This window comes from Erythrolamprus reginae, chromosome 2 (assembly GCF_031021105.1).
Source record: "Erythrolamprus reginae isolate rEryReg1 chromosome 2, rEryReg1.hap1, whole genome shotgun sequence".
Classification (NCBI taxonomy): domain Eukaryota; kingdom Metazoa; phylum Chordata; class Lepidosauria; order Squamata; family Dipsadidae; genus Erythrolamprus; species Erythrolamprus reginae.
Window position 1 is genome coordinate 130,070,252 of NC_091951.1, and position 19,572 is coordinate 130,089,823.

The 19,572-nt window shown below is 46.1% G+C and overlaps 1 protein-coding gene across 3 annotated transcripts in view; it reads right to left on the reverse strand.

Moving 5' to 3' along the window:
• Positions 1 to 19,572, reverse strand: part of TENM2 (teneurin transmembrane protein 2) — a 1,054,259-nt gene that overhangs the window by 89,645 nt on the left and 945,042 nt on the right. For all 3 annotated transcript variants that reach the window (XM_070739470.1, XM_070739471.1, XM_070739472.1), the window contains one exon: positions 3,147 to 3,357. In XM_070739470.1, the coding sequence (XP_070595571.1) occupies positions 3,147 to 3,357 (211 nt within the window). The remainder of the gene's footprint in view (positions 1 to 3,146; positions 3,358 to 19,572) is intronic.

The window sequence follows — 19,572 nt, forward strand, 5'->3', positions numbered from 1 at the left end:
ATCTATCATTCTGTCTGTCTATCTATCTATCTATCTATCTATCTATCTATCTATCTATCAATCATTCTATTTATCTATCTATCATTCTATCTATCTATCTATCATTATATCTATCTATCTATCTATCAATCATTCTATTTATCTATCTATCATTCTATCTATCTATCTATCATTATATCTATCTATCTATCTATCTATCTATCATTCTATCTATCTATCTATCTATCTATCTATCTTTATATCTATCTATCTATCATTCTATCTATCTATCTATCTACCTATCTATCTACCTATCATTCTATCTATCTATCTATCTATCTATCTATCTATCTATCTATCTATCTATCTATCTATCTATCTATCTATCTATCTGGTTTTCTATGCTGATAACCTCACAGCAGCTAATGCTGAAGCTGTTTGGACATACAGATTTATTTATTTATTTATTTAATTGGATTTGTATGCTGCCCCTCTCCAAGGACTCAGGGCGGCTCACAGCATATATAAAAACAGAACAATAATGTAAATCCAATTAATGATGAGAAGGAATCCAGTTTTGAAGGATTTTAACTCTTAGGTTTTAGCTTTGTTGCTGATCGAGCTACTTTTTTTACTTTTTAATTTATTGTTAATATTGTTAATTTGTTTACCCTCTTTTAAATTTACAGAGCTAGTTTACTGGTTTTCTTTAAAATAAATACCCTCTTTTAAATTTACAGAGCTAGTTTACTGGTTTTCTTTAAAATAAATATTCTAAAACATGTCTCAATTAATGTAATTTTATTGGTTTCCATTTTTATAAGTTACCAGTAGCCACTGCATTTTCTAACCTCGGCTTATACTCGGGTCAATAGGTTTTCCCAGTTTTTGTGGCAAAAATTGGTGCCTCGGCTTATACTCGGGTCGGCTTATACTCGAGTATATACGGTATTTAAGTCGGCCAATAAAATTCTATTCTATTCTATTCTATTCTATTCTAACACATGCCTTATAAGGTCTGAAGCAGCTGGGTACTAGCAGTATGAGGCAATTTAAGGAAACTGGCATTGGTTCATAGTTTCACTTACTTTCATTACCAGTTCGGAACTGTGAACACATGTACATGCTCGCTTCGCTCACACACGGCACTTCTGCGCATGCACATAAATTTCTGTGCATGCACAGATTGTCCATGATGATTTCCAGGCAAGTGGCTAGACCCTCCCACTGCCAATTCTGATTTGGCTGAACTGGGGCAAACCCTAGCAACCCATCACTGAATTAGTTATTATATATTAAAGCATACCATAATATACTATATTATCAGTCAATACACCTAGATCAGGTGCAAACAAAGGATCAAAGCAGAATAAAGCAGAGGGGATCAGTTGTGTCAAATGGCTCAGAGTGACAACAGCAGAACAGCCAATCTGTTCAACAGCCAAGTGTCACCATAAATCCAGGTGGAGCAAAAGTCAGCACTGCAGAATGTGACACTGGTGGTGATGATAAACAATATCAGAGAGTTTTCAGGACCATGATGAGCAAGTCTAGCTGAAAATAGAGACCATCCCAACAATAAGGACAGCAAAGGAGTAAGAACAGGATAAATAGAATTATACTAAATATGAAGGCAGATAGAAAGAATATGAGTTAGAGCTTAGGAAGACTAGTAAGGCAGGAGTAAATAAAATAGAAGAAATCTTAGAAGATTGAAATATGGACACTGACTGTAAATTAAAAAGTGACAGAATAACTTTTATAATGAAAACAATATATTTTTCAAAAAATATTTTCCATACAGAATTATTTTTTGAAGTATAAGATGCACCTTTTTGCCCCCAAAAGAGGATGGAAATATTGGTGTGTCTTATACATTTGATGTATTGTTTGTAGAGTATTCGGGATTCTACATATATGGTTTACAGGTTTGGATTCATTTGTTGAATAACAGAAATTTCATTAAAATCTTCTAACACGGTTACTCCTTGGATTTTGGAAGATCCAAAGTATCTTCATTTCTATTTTTTCCTAGCTGACCTAAAGGGAGAGTAGTAGAAAATAAAGGAAAGGAAAGGAAAGGAGGGAGGGAGGGAGAGAGGAAGGAAGAAAGGAAGGAAGGAAGGAAGGAAAAGGAAGGAAAAGGAAGGAAGGAAGGAAGGAAGGCCAGAACAGACTGGGGTATTTCAGGGGGTTTACCCCAATTGATGGCAATTTATTGTAATTATCTTTTGCTGGAAAATCCTTGGGGGGAATCTGCCAGTCTGTTTTTAACACTGCCTTATTTGCAAGTCACAAAGCTCACACTATCAATTGTGTTTCCTTTCAGCAAAACTCTTCCGTAAAAAACAGCTGTCACCTTTACTAGATTTGGGCTATACGCAAAGAATGGGCTACTGCCCGGACTGGGGGAACACAGTGGGGTAGCGAAAATGGAGCTCCACCCCAGAGCTCCCAATTTGCATTGAAAGAAATTGAAAGAAAATGCAGGGCATCCTGCATAAGCCATGTCCACGGTGTGGTAGTAAAAATTTTGGTAGCCTTTCACTGGCTATGCGGTAGGCCTAGATCAATCTAGTTTGACTGATTAAATGCAAGAAATATTAATTATTTTGAAAATGCAGGTGGTATTTATAGCTTATGAAACAGTTTTAATTAAACTGTTTCATAAGCTATAACTAAAGGATGAACAGGGTCAAAATCTGTACAGGGTCATAAGCTGTAACTAAAGGATGAACAGGGTCAAAATCTGAAAATAAAAAAATAATAGCTTCTCAAAGATTATACCAATGTTGTATTTTCACATTTAGAATAATCACAAAACATAAAACATAGGCTTAGTTTTTCTGAAAGCCAGAACATATCAAACTCTCATTAGTGTCATGATTTTTTTCCCATTATAAAGCTTGGATTCCTTTTCTCTCCAAGTTTCCTGAATGCAGGAAATTCAATGCTAGTCCTTACCCATATGGAGTCAGTATGCCAATCCAGCGTTCTGACATAAAGGCAGCATTAAAAAAATTCAGGACAAAAAGTCCAGAATGAGATTTTAGCATGAGATGGAAAAGAATCTCGCTAGTGAAAACTGCATTCCATGTTACACCACTATTAAAACCTCTGAAAAAAGAACTCCCATGCCTTTATAAACTCGTATATTTGGTTATTACCTGCTATTGAAGGGGTTTTCTCCTGGGATTATATGAGTGCTGTCTTTTCCCACTAAGAGCTTAATTCGATCATAGAATGACTTTACAGCTTCTGAATCAGAGTGACTTTGCTGTATAATATCTAGGGGATCACGTGAGCCACGACAGAGAAGGCTATTCTGACAAGTCGACTGAAGGCAGCAATCTGGATCCAGACAATCAATGAGGCCATCTGCAAGGAAGAACACATAAGCTATTTTCCCCAGTCATTTGATTGTACCACTGCTTATAGATCACCGTTGTTTCCTTACAAACTAAACAATAGGATTGCTAATCTCAGCACATTTAACTTTAGATATATCCAAGAATTTTCATCAACATGGTAACTTTAGTATATCGAATTATCTCTGTTACTGCTTTTAGGATCAGTACATCAAATGTCAAACTAAGGCATAAAGATATGTGCAGAATGGTTCTCAATTTTGGAATGGACTTTTTCAGTTTTGCTAAAGGTCCAAATTAGCTTTTTGTGAGTCTCCAGTTTTGGTATGTACAGATTAAATTAAAATTCTGCCCATTTCACTACTCATATTAGTAGGGCAATAGAATATTCCCATTTGTATGTTATTTTATAGAACATTAATAAGAACAACAACTTTAATTTGAGTTCCCTAGAATATAATATTATAATAGCAATAACACTTATATATAGCTTCATAGTACCTTACAGCCCTCTCTAAGCAGTTTACATAGTCAGCAGATTGTCCCCAACAATCTGAGTCCACTTTTTACCAACCTCGGAAGGTGGAGTCAACCTTGAGCCAATCTGGTTGAAACTGCTGGCAGTAGGAAGAGTTAACTTTCAATACTGCATTCTAACCACTGTATCACCACATCATAATGTTCTATGAACATAGTGTGTGTACGTATGTGTATGTGTCCTACAAGACACAGCTTTTTCATAGAAATTGCTCTAAAATAAATATTTGTTAATATAGATTGCCCATTAACCATTTTTAATTAAGATGACTGTACTTTTATTTTTTAATGACACATTTTCTCAATGCAAGTTACTTCAGTGCATGTTTGCCACATATAATATCTGGTTTAAAATATTCTCTCTCTGTTTATATATAACTTTTAATAATCTATATTTTTCCCAGATTTATTATCTGTGTCAGCCAAGGAAATATTAGCTGGCTTTTCCTGATATATCTCTGTGACTAAAAACTCCAAAGAAAAACAAGGTTATTCAAACCTGTTTCCCTGGAATGAATCTGAAAGATTGTAATATACTTAATCCAGAAAATTTAACAAATTGTTATCTACCATATGTCTTTGTGATGGAGTGAGCTTTTCCGAAAGAAAGAAAGAAAGAAAGAAAGAAAGAAGGAAGGAAGGAAGGAAGGAAGGATGGATGGATGGATGGATGGATGGATGGATGTTTGGGTCTGATCAGCTACAAATCTGATTAGCTATTTTGAAGATTTATGCAAAGACTCACCCATTATCATTTTTAGACTTTTTGAAAAGAAAACAGTCTTGATAGCACTCATGGTTTTTATTTCATGTCTACTACTAAGTTATTTTTCTATTTGAACTTAAGATTTCTTTTTTAATTTCAAGGTCACTGACTTGTGATCCTCACTAATCTCGAAGTCCTTTTTCATCTTGGAGGTAGAATATTTTCTCAGATTCCACCCATTTTATACAATCAATGTGAGAAAGGAATTGGACTCCTATAATAACTGAAGATGGTTTTCCTATTAAAACTTGAACAACATCCTGTTATTTTTGCTGCTTGTAATTATTCATTGAAAATTGTTTTTTTGTTTCTTGTTTGTATGTGCAGGTGGGAGAAAAAGAGAAGCCTGTCAATATATTAAGGAATCCAAGGGTAAGATGCAGCAAATTACCTTTTTCTACAAATTTGTGTTTACTTACTCCAGCTATGAAGACTTCTTTGATTTGGCTGTTATAGAGGTGAGAGTATGTTATGCCTATAATGACCTCATCAAACTGCATGATTATGGACTGAAGCATCTGTACACTTTGGACAACACCATGAACTTTAATTGGCATACCAAACTCCCAGTGGCCTGTCAGTCATGAAATAACATCTTCATGCCAGCAAGGCCCCTTGGATATAGTCTGACATTGCAATCTTCAGTAAATTACCCTGTCACTGCCAATCTTAGAGTTATCTCGCAAACAATCAAGAATGCAATCAAACTGTTCTGAAGGGCCAGTTCAGGACTTTAGATGGCTAGACATTTCTCCATTCAATACTAGTGAGAAACCTATATGTCACTACCTGGAGACTGAATGGAAATGCACACACACACAACACACACACACTTTTTAAAAAAGGTTCTGCAGTTAACTCTGCACCAAGAATCTTTCTAAAACTGCAATACTTTTATGTTTCTTTCTTGTTACAGTGCTTGCTAATATTAATTAATTTACAAAGCCTACCATATTTTTTCAGCATGCAAAGAGTTTTTGAGTTAAGCACAGAATTAGATATCTTCTTCAATTGGGGGGGAGGGGGAGAAAAAGAAACAGTGTTAAAGTACAGATAGGAAAAAAAATCTGAAAACAAAGAAGTGTTATTTTCCAAAGGGTTTTTTTTAAAAAAAAAACACATTATTTTTACAAGATATTTTAATTCTGGCAATAATATTAAATATAAGATATCAAAGTATTTCAAATCCTAAACATATAATGCCTTTCCTAATAGAATGTCCTCCAGATTACTCTCAGGAATCCCAGTCATGCTTGTTGGGAATTCTAGAAATTTCCCATAAATCCCAAAGCATTGGATCTAGCGAACTGTGTTGTGGAATAAACCTTGTTAAACTCATTGGAACTTGCTACATAAACATAGATGTATCAGGTGGATCTTCAAATAGCAATTGATATATGGAACAGAAGGACCGTTGAACTTACCTGAACGGTCTTCTTGATGCACTGCCAGGAGAGTCCAGGATGGGTAATTCTTCAGTCTGATTGGTAGGGACTGAGTTTAATTTAAATATTAGGCAGGTGCCGCCCCCTTAGCCCTCCAGTCTAAATTAAAACGAAGGAGCAGTAAAATCCAACACATTTATTGAACCATATAAAAAGACCCAAACAACTTTAAAGAAACGAACTGTAAACCTTAAGTTGGCCCCTGGTCCAGAGCCGGGTGGGTCTGGACTCTCCTTGCAGTGCATCGAGAAGACTGTTCAGGTAAGTTCAACGGTCCTTCTCCAATGCACTTGCAAGGAGAGTCCAGGATGGGATATGCCCAAGAAAAAACTCAAAGGGAGGGAGAAGGCTAGACCAGTGGCTCGGCAAAGGAACAAACCTCCTGTAGAACCCTCCTCCCAAAAGCCGCTTCTGATGAGGCATAGGAGTCTATTCGATAGTGCTTTATAAAGGTTGAGGGAGCAGCCCAAGTGGCCACCCGGCAAATGTCCTCTAAAGACGCCTGTGTCCTCCATGCCGTCGAGGTGGCGGCACTGCGAGTCGAGTGCCCCGTGATCCCCTGTGGCACAGGAGAACCTCTAGCTCTGTAAGCCTCCGAAATACAGTCGCGGAGCCAACGGCTGATGGTCTGGGAGGAAACTCTGGACCCCATAGATCTTGAGGAAAAGGACACAAACAAGGCTTTTGAAACTCGAAAGGACTGAGTCCTGCGAATGTAGATTTTAAGGGCTCTCCTCACGTCCAGCTTGTGCCATCTCAACTCTAAGGGGTGAGTTCCATGGGTACAAAAATCCGGCAGCACGATGTCTTGTGCCCTGTGAAAAGTGGTATTCACCTTAGGCAGGAAAGCTGGGTCCAGCCTAAGGACCACTCTGTCCAGATGAAAACGACATAAGTCCGGTCATGTAGACAAAGCTGAAATCTCTGAGACCCTCCTGGCAGACGTAATAGCTACCAGAAAGACAGTCTTAAGAGTCAACATCCGTACAGAAACCTGTCGTAGAGGCTCAAATGGATGGCCGGTGAGTGAGTGTAGGACCAAGGACAGGTCCCATGACGGGAATCGATGAATGACTGGCGGTTTAAGATTAGCCGCCCCTCTCAGGAAGTCTCTTATCCATGGATGTTTGCTCAAGGGGCGATGACTGTCCATTGTAATGATGCTGGATAAAGCAGCCACATGCCGACGAAGAGTATTCGGGGCGAGGCCCTTGTCCAGACTGGCCTGCAGGTATGTCAAGACCATAGGAGGAGAAGCCACCTGAGGCTCTACCTGTCTTTGCGCACAGAACCTAGAAAAGGCCTCCCAAGTGGCCTGGTAGATCCTCCTGGTAGAAGGCCTACAGGCAGCCTGTATGGTATCAATAACCGTGTCTGGCAGAGCGTGACTCCTCAGCCGTTCCCGCTCAAGCACCACACGGTCAGCTGCCACCACTGAGGCTCCGGGTGTGACATGGTCCCCTGGAAGAGAGAGAACCGGTGGTCCGGAATCCGCCATGATGGAGCAATTGAGAGTTGCATCAGGTCTGCGAACCAGATCCGACGGGGCCAAAAGGGGGCTAGTAACAGCACCTCTGCTTGCTCCTGCAATATTTTCCGAATGACTCTGGGGATGATGGAAACCGGTGGAAACGCATATAAAAGACCCGGAGGCCATCTGAGGCGCAGAGCATCCACTCCTTCCACTCCCGGGGATGGAAATTGGGAGAATAAGCGGGGAAGCTGGGAGTTGAGACACGTTGCAAACAAATCCATAACCGGCACCCCAAACCTCCTGGTGATCTCCTGGAAGATCCCGGGTTCCAGTTGCCATTCCCCTGGATCTAGTGTCTCCCTGCTGAGCCAGTCTGCACATACGTTCTCCACCCCGGAGATGTGTTCCGCTGAAAGTGATGCCAGATTCCTCTCCGCCCACCTGAAAAGAGACTCCGCCTCTGCCATCAGCCGCCGTGACCTTGTTCCCCCCTGTCTGTTGATGTGGGAACGCGTGGCTACGTTGTCGGTCATAATCAATACGTGCTGATCCTTCACCAGGTGAGCAAAGCTGCGGAGGGCCAGTGACACTGCCTTCAGTTCCAAGAAGTTTATATTGACATTGCAAAGGTCCTGCTGCGACCACAGACCTTGGGCCATTTGTGAGGAAAGATGTGCTCCCCACCCTCGCAGACTTGCATCTGTCGTCACCATGAGGAATTCCTTTTCCAGAAAGGAGGAACCGCTGCTCAAGGCCGGAGACACCCACCACCGGAGAGATCTGCGAACCCTGGCGTTGAGGAAAACCCTCCTGCGAGAGTGGCTCGATTTCTGCTTCTGAAATGGGAGAAGGAACCACTGTAATGGTCGAAGGTGGTACCTTGCCCACGGTAGTATGCCAATGCATGATACAAGTGTTCCCAGGAGCTTGGATAGGAATAGCAGACTTGGGTACTGCTGGAGGCGTAGCTCTCTCACCAGATTCCTGATGGTAGACTGCCTGTCCCGGGACAGAAACACTTCGCCCAGCTTGGAATCTATCATTGTCCCCAAGTGGGCCAGGCGGGTCGTGGGATTCAGGTGGCTTTTGTCCCAGTTTATGGAAAAGCCATGGTCTTGAAGGGTCTGGATGGTCAAATGTAAGTCCCTGAGAGCTTGATCCCGCGTTCTGGACAAAATCACGATGTCGTCTAAATACGCCATGAGGCGTACCGACTGACATCTGAGGTGCGCCGTAAGGACATCCAGCAACTTCGTAAATGGCCTTGGGGCCAAGGATAGGCCAAAGGGCATTGCCCTGTACTGGAAATGTGCTCCGGCGATGCAGAATCTGAGAAATTGTCTGTGAGGAGGAAATATCGGGACATGGAGATATGCCTCCTTCAGGTCTATGGAGGACATGAGGTCTCTGTGGCGGATGGCTGCCAGTATAGACCTGAGAGAGTGCATCTTGAACCTCCTGTATTTGACATAGAGGTTCAAGTGCCTCAGGTTCAGAATCAGCCGCACTCCCCCCGACGACTTGGGAATGAGAAAGATCGCCGAGTAGAAGCCCCTGCCTTGTTGTGCCAAGGGAACCTCCTCTATAGCTCCAATGTCCAGCAAGTGCTCGACCTCTTTGTATAGGAGTCTTCTTTTCTCCCCATCTGATGGAACTCGACACGAGAAACCTGTGTGGTGGAGGGCAGAAGAATTCTATCCTCAGGCCGTGGGTAACTGTGGATACCGCCCAGGAGTCTGAGGACGTCGCCTCCCATGCTGCATGGAAGGACATCAGTCTTCCGCCCAGACAGCTGCTGAGCTCGGAGTCACTTCGTCTTCTTGAAGCCTCTGCTTCCTCCTCTAAAGGGGCAGCGGCCTTGATAAGATCTATTCCTGTCAGCTTGGAAGGACCTGTCCGCCCGAAAGGACCCTTGGCCAAAGGAGCCCTGGAAATACGGCCTCGACGCCTGGGTGCCCATCGAGGAGGGCTCAGAATGAAAGGGCTGTCTCCGTTGATAGGGAGTGAACCTCCTATCCTGCTTCCTGCTTGCCTCAGGCATGACCTCCTTCTTATCTTTATCCTCAATGAGGACATCGTCCAGGACCTCCCCAAACAGTTTCTTGCCTTTGAATGGGGCAGATGCCAGGCTCCATTTGGATTTAACGTCCGTCTGCCATCTCCTGAGCCAAATGAGCCTACGGGAGGCCATGGAGGAGGCCATTGCCCAGGAAGCAAATTTAGTGGCGTTGACCGTAGCATCCGCCGAAAACTCCGTGGCCGTCAGGAGCTTGTTGAGGTCTTGGCGAAGTCTACTATCTTCCGGATTAACCCTGGATTGCAGTTCTTGGATCCAGAGCATCGTGGCCCTGTTGAAGAACGATGCCGCCGAAGCGGCTCGAAGAGCCCCGGCCGCCATCTGGTGAGTCCTGCGTACCACGTTTTCCGCTCTCTTGTCCTCTGCTCTCAGACCCTCTTGAGACTCTGAGGGAACAAGGGAATTGGACACCAGGCTCGTCACCGGTTTATCCACCACGGGGAATTCCAGCAGGTCCTCCATCGCCTGATCAAACGTATAGAATCTGCGATCAAGGTTAGATGGCCCTTGGGTGGCGGCTGGGTTCTCCCATGGGCGCTGGATTGTCTCTCTGAACAGGTGGGAAGACGGAATGTGCACCGTCTCCTGCTTGGGGAAGACAAATAGGCCCCCAGCTGGTTGGGCCGTGTCTGTCGCCGTTGCCTGTTCTCCCTCACCTGCCTGTTCGATGGTCATCTTGGCTTTATTCAAAAGAACCCTGAAGAGGGACAACTTAAAGAGTCCAGGAAAACTGGGTGGTTCAGGGGGCTGCTCATCACCAGAGAGTTCATCCTCTGCCCCACTGAAATCGCGTCTAGATGACCGCTCCTCATCCATTGAGCCTTCCATGGAAAAGGTGACAGGGGCAGTCCAGGGGTCTCTAGACCTCATTGGAGGGAGTCCCACTGGAGCCTGCTGATGCTGTTGAGTCCCTACAGCCACACCTTGGGTATAAGCCGTGGCAATGAGGTCTTGCAAAGACTGAGGCATACTCTGCCAGGCATCATTGGAGCTGCGCAGGCCTGCAGATGTAGGTGTAAAGGTGGCAGCCTGACCAGACTGGGTTGATGGAAAGGCTGGATATGCAGACAGTCCTGCAGCACATTGTCTTTCAGCCCTGGGTGTGGGTGCTGGCAGTCTCACCCGCTCTGGAGACCAATCTCTCTCCGTGGCTGTGCCTACCACCCCTGGCAGGAACGTGGTGGAGGCCATCAAAGGACTGGGTTGACTGGCAGAAGGAACAGGGCCCATTACCTTCTGTGAAGCCTCTAATTGTTTCTCTAGCGCCCGGATGCGCTTCTCTGCTTCCCTCAGAGAGGCCCCTTGAGAGGCCTTAGCCTTCTGGAGTTTCTCCTTCGGAGTGCTAGGCCCTGCCAAGGCCTCCTCTACCAGCTGGCCCGCCTGATCTGTCATATTTTCACTGAAAGGCAGATTGCCTGAGCCGGTATGAAATCGAGGCAAAAACTCCTTAACTGCTCTGACTGAAATTAGAGCAGAATGACAGTCAACTGCCTCTCTGCGCCTGCGTGTAGCTAGGGCAGATTTTAGTCCTGTCAGTAACGCGCCCAAAACAGGCCGGCTAAGCCCCGCCTCGCTGTCACCATTCCTCCTGAAAAAAATGGCCGCCGGCCGGTTGCCCTGGCAACACCCAACGCTTGGGCGCGAAAACCTCCGACATCGGCCTCTCAACAAACATGGCCGTCGGAACTGTCAGGCAGACGGGTGGGAAAGCCTTCACCTCTCCTTGGGCATAGAAGAACCGTTGTACATACCTGAACGGTCTTCTCGATGCACTGGAAGGAGAGTCCAACATGGGTAATTCACCAATCTTATTGGTAGAGACTGAGTTAATTTAAATATTTAAATATGAGGTAGTCACCGCCCCTTAGCAGCCCCCAATACCTCAGTTTTAAAAACGAAGCCAGTTTAAGGAAAACCTGTTTATTGAACAATAACCATATAACCACATAACTGTTCAACTTGTCTCCCAAACTCCGGCGACCTGGCGAAACAACCATGCCGGGTGGGTTTGGACTCTCCTTCCAGTGCATCGAGAAGACCGTTCAGGTATGTACAACGGTTCTTCTCCACTGCATCTGGAAGGAGAGTCCAACATGGGATATGCCAAAGATTACTGCCCATGGGAGGGAAAAGGCTGAGCTACGGTCGCAGGAGTTGAACACACTTGCTGCAAAACCCGTCTCCCAAACGAAGCTTCTGCTGAAGCTACTGAGTCCAGTTTGTAATGGCGTATGAAGGTATTAGGAGACGCCCACGTAGCCGCCCTGCAAATGTCCTCAATGGACGCCTGAGTCCTCCAAGCCACTGAAGTGGCTGCACTTCTAGTGGAATGCGCTGTTACCCCGGTTGGTGGTACTTGAGACCGGGCCTTGTAAGCCTCCTCAATACAGTCTTTCAGCCAGCGACTGATGGATTTAGCTGACACTGCCAGACCCATTGATCGCTGACCAAAGGACACAAACAGCCGCTCCGATTTCCTGAAATGTCCAGTCCGTCTGATGTAGATTTTCAAGGCCCTCCGAACATCTACCTTGTGCCATCTCAGCTCAAGAGGGTGCTGTCCATGTGTGCAAAAGTCTGGCAACACTAACTCTTGAGCCCTATGAAACCCAGAGTTAACCTTGGGGATAAATGTAGGGTCTAACCTCAAAACTACCCTATCAGGGTGGAATATACATAAATCTGCACGCGTAGACAGGGCCGACAGCTCCGACACTCTGCGTGCCGACGTAATTGCGACTAAAAAGGCAGTCTTTAAGGAGAGCAAACGTACTGGAATAGTTCTCATCGGCTCGAAAGGAGGGGCTGTCAACGCCTTGAGTACCAGGGAAAGGTCCCACGTCGGGAACCTGTGTACTGGAGGCGCATGAGTGTTAATCGCGCCTTTAATAAAATCCCTAATCCAAGGATCTTGTGATAGGGAGCGAGCGTGGGGTACCCGGATGATGGTTGCCAGAGCAGCTAAATGCCTTTTCAAGGTATTCGGGGCTAACCCTTTTTCTATCCCTGACTGTAGAAATCGTAAGATTGACACAACCGAAGCCTCCCCCGGATTAAGGTGGTGATCTAAACAAAACTTACAGAAGGCCGCCCAAGTGGCCTGGTATAGTCTTACCGTTGAAGGGCGACGTGCTGCCTGAATGGTGGATATGACCTCGTCGGGCAAGGCTTGCTGTCTCAGACCCTCCCTTTCAAGTGCCAGGCGGTCAGTTTGAACCACTGAGGGTCCGGATGGCAAACTGACCCCTGAACCAACACTACCTCGGAATCTGGAATCCTCCACGGGGCAGACACCGACAGGGCTACTAGGTCTGCAAACCAAGGCCGTCTCGGCCAATAGGGAGCCACCAAGATCATTTCCACCCCCTCCCGAATTGTCTTGTCTAATATCCTTTGAATAAGACACGTGGGGGGAAAGGCATACAGTAACCCCTGGGGCCATGGTGACCATAGGGCGTTGACCCCTTCCGCCCCTGGCGCTGGAAACCGGGAGAAAAACCTCTGCAATTGGGTGTTTGCTGGGGTTGCGAAGAGGTCCACCAATGGAAGACCAAATCGTAGCACTATCTGCTTGAAGAGTGCAGGGTCCAGCTGCCACTCCGAAGGATCCAGAGTGGACCTGCTCAGCCAGTCCGCCTGCACATTGCTGGTCCCGGCAATATGCTCCGCCGTCAGAGAGGCCAGATGAGATTCGGCCCAATCGAAGAGGTCCGTGGCTTGAGTCATGAGGCGATGAGATCTGGTACCTCCTTGATGGTTCAGGTGGGCTTTTGTAGCCACGTTGTCCGTCAGAACCAGGACATGCCTGTCCTGAACCCAGGGAGCGAAGGCCTGAAGGGCTAAGAAAACCGCTCTGAGTTCGAGGACGTTGATATTGACCTGGGTTAAGTCCTCCTGACACCACAGGCCCTGAGCTATATGAGGCCCCATATGAGCGCCCCAGCCCGACAAGCTCGCGTCTGTTGTGATGATCACACGCTCGTGGCTGCGAAGAGGAGAACCCTGGGTCAAAGCTGGGGACAACCACCATGCCAGCGACTGCTTGACTGAAGCTGGGAGTCGCACCTTTCGGTGGGAGTGACTCACCTTGTCCCTCTGGGCCGGAAGGAGAAACCATTGGAGGCCCCTCATATGATGGCGAGCCCAAGGCACAATCCCTATGGCTGAGACCATAGTCCCTAGTACCTTGGACAATGTCGCCAACGGTATTTGCCTTTGTCGACGAAGGCTGGTTACCAATCTCCGTATATTGAGGACCCTCTCTGGTGTTAGCGAGACCGTGTCCTCTGCGGTGTCTATGATGGAGCCGAGGTGTTGGATTGATGTGGTGGGATGAAGATGGCTCTTCTCCACATTGACCGTGTAGCCGTGCCTCTCCAGAGTTTCCCGTGTGAGCGCCAGATGGTGTTGCGCTTGGACCATAGACTTGGACATAACGATTATGTCGTCCAAGTATGCCATAACTCTTATGGACTGGGCCCTTAGATGTGCTGTCAGAATGTCCATCAGCTTCGTAAATGTACGGGGAGCCGAAGATAGGCCGAACGGCATGGCACGGTACTGGTAGTGGACCCCGTTGAGACAAAACCTGAGGTACCGACGATGAGCTGGCCAAACCGGAACATGCAGGTAAGCCTCTTTGAGGTCGATAGAGGTGAGAAAATCGTTGTGCCGAACAGAGGCCAAAATTGACTGCAGGGAGTGCATGCGAAATCTGCGATACCGAATGAAGGTATTCAGGAGCTTTAGGTTTAATATCATCCTGAACCCCCCCGAAGACTTCGGCACTAGGAACACAACGGAATAAAATCCCGTGCCCTTGGCATGTTCGGGCACCTTCTCTATTGCTTGTATGTTGAGAAGGTGTGTTATCTCCAGTTGAAGATGACGTCTTTTGAGTGGGTCTCGCGTTAGTGGACAGGTGACAAACCGGTTTGGCGGGGGCTGCAAGAATTCCAGGCGCAGTCCTCTTGATATTGTGGCCCTTGCCCATTTGTCGGTGGAGGTAATCCTCCAGGAGGCACTGAAGCGTTGAAGTTTGCCTCCTATGGGCTGTAAAGGAGCCAAGTCATTTTGTGCGCCTGAAGCCACGTTGGTTCCCTCTAAAAGGACGCCGAGACTGCTGGTATCCTCTGGGCCTATCCTGAAAGGCCGCTCGGTCCCCTCTAAAGGTGGGCTGGCCATACTGATTTTGGGTGTATGACCTATTACCTTGACTCGCCGAGGAAGAGGAATCCCAACGAAAGGGCTGACGGCGAGCGTAAGGATTGGGTCTACGCTCCTGCCGCCGGTATGCTCTAGGGAGAGTCTTACGTTTGTCCTTATCCTCGATGAGGACAGGGTCCAAGGCTTCTCCAAAGAGCTTCTCCCCTTGGTATGGAGATGATGCCAGGTTCCACTTGGACTTCAGGTCCGCTGGCCAACTCCTCAGCCACAGGAGGCGTCTGGATGCAAGTGACGCCGCCATCCCTCTAGCCGAAAACTTTGCGGCATGGAGAGTTGCATCCGCTGAAAACTCCGCAGCGGCCAATAATTTACTGAGGTCCTGACGTAAGCGACCTTCTTCTGGGCCTAGGCGGGCTTGTACCTCCTGCAACCACATTATGGAGGCCCTATTGAAAAATGAAGCCGCGGTTGCCGCCCTAAACGCCCAGCTTGCCATTTGATGGGATTTCCTTAGCAAAATTTCCGCCTTTCTATCCTCTGGTTTCAAGCTATCGCCCGTCTCAGATGGTACCAAGGCCTTAGATATCAAAGTCATTACCGGCTGGTCTATGGGCGGAAATTCCAGCAGCTTTTCCATGTCATCATCTAAGGTATAAAACTTCCTTTCGATGACCGAAGGGCCTTGAGCTGCTGCAGGCTGCTGCCATGGGCGCTTGATGCTTTGCCTGAATATGTCCGAGGATGGCACATGATCAGTCTCGGGTTGGGGTTCCTTGAACAATACTGCCGAAGGCTTAGGGTCATCTGAGGCCTCAGTAGCCTTGGTTGGACCCGGTAAATCTGCCACCTGCTTAGCCTTATGCAGCAGAATCTTGAAAAGGGGAGCCTTAAAGAGCCCAGCTGTCACCGGAGGATCAGGAGTTGTCTCATCATCCGAAAAGTCGTATTCTTTTTCGGCATCCTCTAGGGGTGACGGCTCCTCCATCCAGGATCCCATACCCGAGGGGGGCGGTGCAGCCCATAGGTTCCTGGGCTGTGCTGGTTGGGGGTGTTGGGCATTCTGTTGCACCCCCGCTGCCATCCCTTGCGAGTAAACATCAGAGATGAGTCCCTGTAAGGCAGGGGACATCTGCTGCCAGGTGTCTGGTTGCACACGCAGCCCAGCCGCAGTGGGTGTAAAGGTGGCAGATGGGGCACTCCTCAATGAGTGGCTGGCAGACCCTGGTCTTAGTTGCTGAGGGCCAGAAGGGGGAACCACCTGAGGCACAAATGGGTGCTGCCTCTCTGGAGACCAATCTCTCTCTGATAAAGTCTCTGAGGGTCTCAAAACAGATTGGGCTGGTGGATCCCTGGCCTGCAATAAGGAAGAGGCGGTTCTTGGAGTTAAGAGGGCTGCCTCCAGTCTCTGCTCCAATGCTTTAATGCGCCTCTCAGCCTCCTTGATAGAAGAAGAGGCTGGAGCCTTAGATTTATCTTTTGACTTCCCCTTGCCTTTATCCTGAGGCAACCCAGTGGGGGAAGAAGTCTTCTCTAAGGTCTTATCCTCCATTACTTACAGTTGACAGTTGTTATTTAACAGCAAGCTGAAAGGACACGTTGACAGACACGACTGTCAATGGCCAAATGACAGCAAAAATGGCGTGCAGGCAGTTCAAAGTTTTTAATTCTGCCCTGCAACAGTTGGTCGCGCCCAGTGATTGGGCGGAGAGCAACCAGTCGCCCGCCCAAACATGACAGGCGCGGGAATCCGTCGCCCGCAAAATGGCGTTCCCGCTCATTCTGCTCGCCTTCAGCACTTCCTGGTAAGGGCCATGCCCCCCCACGCTCATATTGTAAAGCCGACGAGCTAGCCGATCCCAGCGGCTTCTCCGGCTCGGCGAGCGGCTTTTCGGCGGCGGCGGCGGCTGTCAAACAAGAGCCGCCGAACAGCTGAGAGGCGCTGGCTCGGCGCCAAGCCCAACCGCCTTCAGTTCTCGCCGGAACTTCGCTTTCCAAGCTTCCCAGTGAGGGGGACGGACCCCCTCACCTTCAGCTGGCAGCCGGGTATGGCCACTGAGGCCGGGGACCCTGGGCTGAGGTGCTCCTCGGTAAGCATAGTACCCTCTGAGGGAAGGGAAGCTCGAGGAGAGATACGGTGGGGGTGATTCTGCCCGCGGAGGGCAGAGGCCCCTAGAAATTCCTTTCACGATGCACAGCACCTGTAAATAGAAAGGGAAGAAAAACAGAATTTTTTTAATAATTTATTATCATCATTATTATTAATATTATTATTAATATCAATATTATTATTATTAACATTATTTCAGTCTAATACTTCACAGAGAAGAAACTCAACAGTCTCTACACTAAGACTGAGTTTTTAAAACTGAGGAATTGGGGGCTGCTAAGGGGCGGTGACTACCTCATATTTAAATATTTAAATTAACTCAGTCTCTACCAATAAGATTGGTGAATTACCCATGTTGGACTCTCCTTCCAGATGCAGTGGAGAATGAGCCCGACCTCGCACCAGATCGCGCTGTGAGCGGGGCGACCGGGGGGGGGGGCGTGGTTGTCCTGTGAGGCCTGGCTAAGGGCCTCTGGCGCCCTTTCCCCTTGGTATATTCGCCACGGGGGAAGGCGGACCCCCCCCGCGGCGTCAACCAGCTCCTCTCCTCCGGAGTCTACCTCGGAGGTAGTTTCCCCGGGTGCTCACTCCTGAACCCACAAGACAGGCCCTTGTGTGGGTTCTCAGAAAAGGAGGAGCTACAGTCAACTGGATTAGACCCACTGGAGGTCTGAAACCAGAGCTGCCTGAGGAGAAACCCCCAGCTGCACCTGTGGAAAAGGAGAAAGAAAAAGACAAGTTTAATAAATAATAAATCACAAATACCTAATTTAATTAATTAATCAAATAATTCCAAATAACATTCAATGCCTAAACACTCAAAACCAATACTATTGGTAGAGCAAAAAACTCAAAGTCCCTTTACTGTGACTGAGTTTTTAGACTGGAGGGCTAAGGGGGCGGCACCTGCCTAATATTTAAATTAAACTCAGTCCCTACCAATCAGACTGAAGAATTACCCATCCTGGACTCTCCTTGCAAGTGCATTGGAGAATTACCTATTACATGCTACTCACAAACCTATGTATTACATACACATCATCATATACATTTGTAGCTGGCACTTTAGATACATTTATATTATGGTTGAATTGCTCATGAAGAATTACATTTAAGTAATCTTTTTTTTTACTGAAGTGCTAGAATACATTTCAGAGAATTATCTTCAGGGAATAATAAGGTATAATGAGTTTAAGGGAGAATGGACACATTTAATTTACTGATCTTATCTTGAATAATAATGTTGAGAGTTGATTCTTAATTCAGATGGTAGATATCAAACTCTTACAACATTTTTGAATAAAATTCAATTACAGTGGAACCCCGACATAAGAGCTGCTCTACTTAAGAGCAACTCGAGATAAGAGCTGGGAGGGGAGAGATATTTTTGTTCTACTTACAAGCCCAAATTCGAGATACAAGCGCCAAGGAGCTGTCTCCTGAAGCCAAACGCTAACTTCCGCGTTCGGCTTCAGGAGACAGCTGCGAAGCGGCGCATGTGTTTTAAAAGGTTGCAGCCGGCCTGGGGGGCTCGGGGGGGGGGTGCTTGCAGCTTTCTTTCTTGCTCTTTTTCTTTCTCTCTTTTACCTTCCCTTCCTCTATTTCTTCTTTTCTTTCTCCTTCCCACCTTCTTCCCTCCCTCCCTCCTTTCACTCATTCCTCTCTTACTCTTCCCTTTCATAAGTTTCCTTGCTTCCTTCCTCTGTTCCTGTCCCTTCCCCCTTTCTTTCTTTCTTTCTTTCTTGCTCTTTTTCTTTCTCTTTTACCTTCCCTTCCTCTATTTCTTCTTTTCTTTCTCCTTCCCACCTTCTTCCCTCCCTCCCTCCCTTCACTCATTCCTCTCTTACTCTCCCCTTTCATAAGTTTCCTTGCTTCCTTCCTCTGTTCCTGTCCCTTCCCTCTTTCCTTCCTTCCTTCCCACCCTCCGTCCATTCATTCACCCATTCCTCTCTTGATCGCTTAAAGCCGGTCCCTGGTGCAAAAAGGGTTGGGGACCTCTGTCCTACAGGATTGGGTGGCAGAGAAGTTGAACATATGTAAATTTAAAAGTTTAAGAAAGTTTACAAGTTAAGTGAAAGAAACTTCATTATTCATTTATATGTACATGTACATTTCTTCATTAAAAACATGTCTTTCTGCATAATTTAGACTAACTTTGTGAGTTTTTTGAGGGCTGGAACCAATTAAAATTATTTACATTAATTCCTATGGGGAAAAGTCGTTCGAGATAAGAGCTGCTCGACTTAAGAGCCCAGGTCCGGAACGAATTAAACTCGTATCTCGAGGTACCACTGTATACTGCATCTTAATAAATATTAGTGAAGCTTAGAACCTGTGAAGTAAAATCAGTATATATTTCTATTCAAAATAATAAGAGTGATCCATATAATAGGTCAATACATCTTTTTTAAAGTAATTCATTTATGTTTTCTGTGTACAAACATAAATATATAGAGAGTAACATACAGTTTAAGGAGAAATTCCTCAAGGCTCAGGTATGAGACAAGATAAAAACCAAAATATTTGGATCAAGCGAAATATTTAAAAATCATTACGTATCAAGGATTTACAAGCTAAATATCAAAAAGATTTTTATTTTTGAGAAAGAGAAGTGCCAAGGATCTGGATCTTAGAAAAAAGAAATGGTAAATCA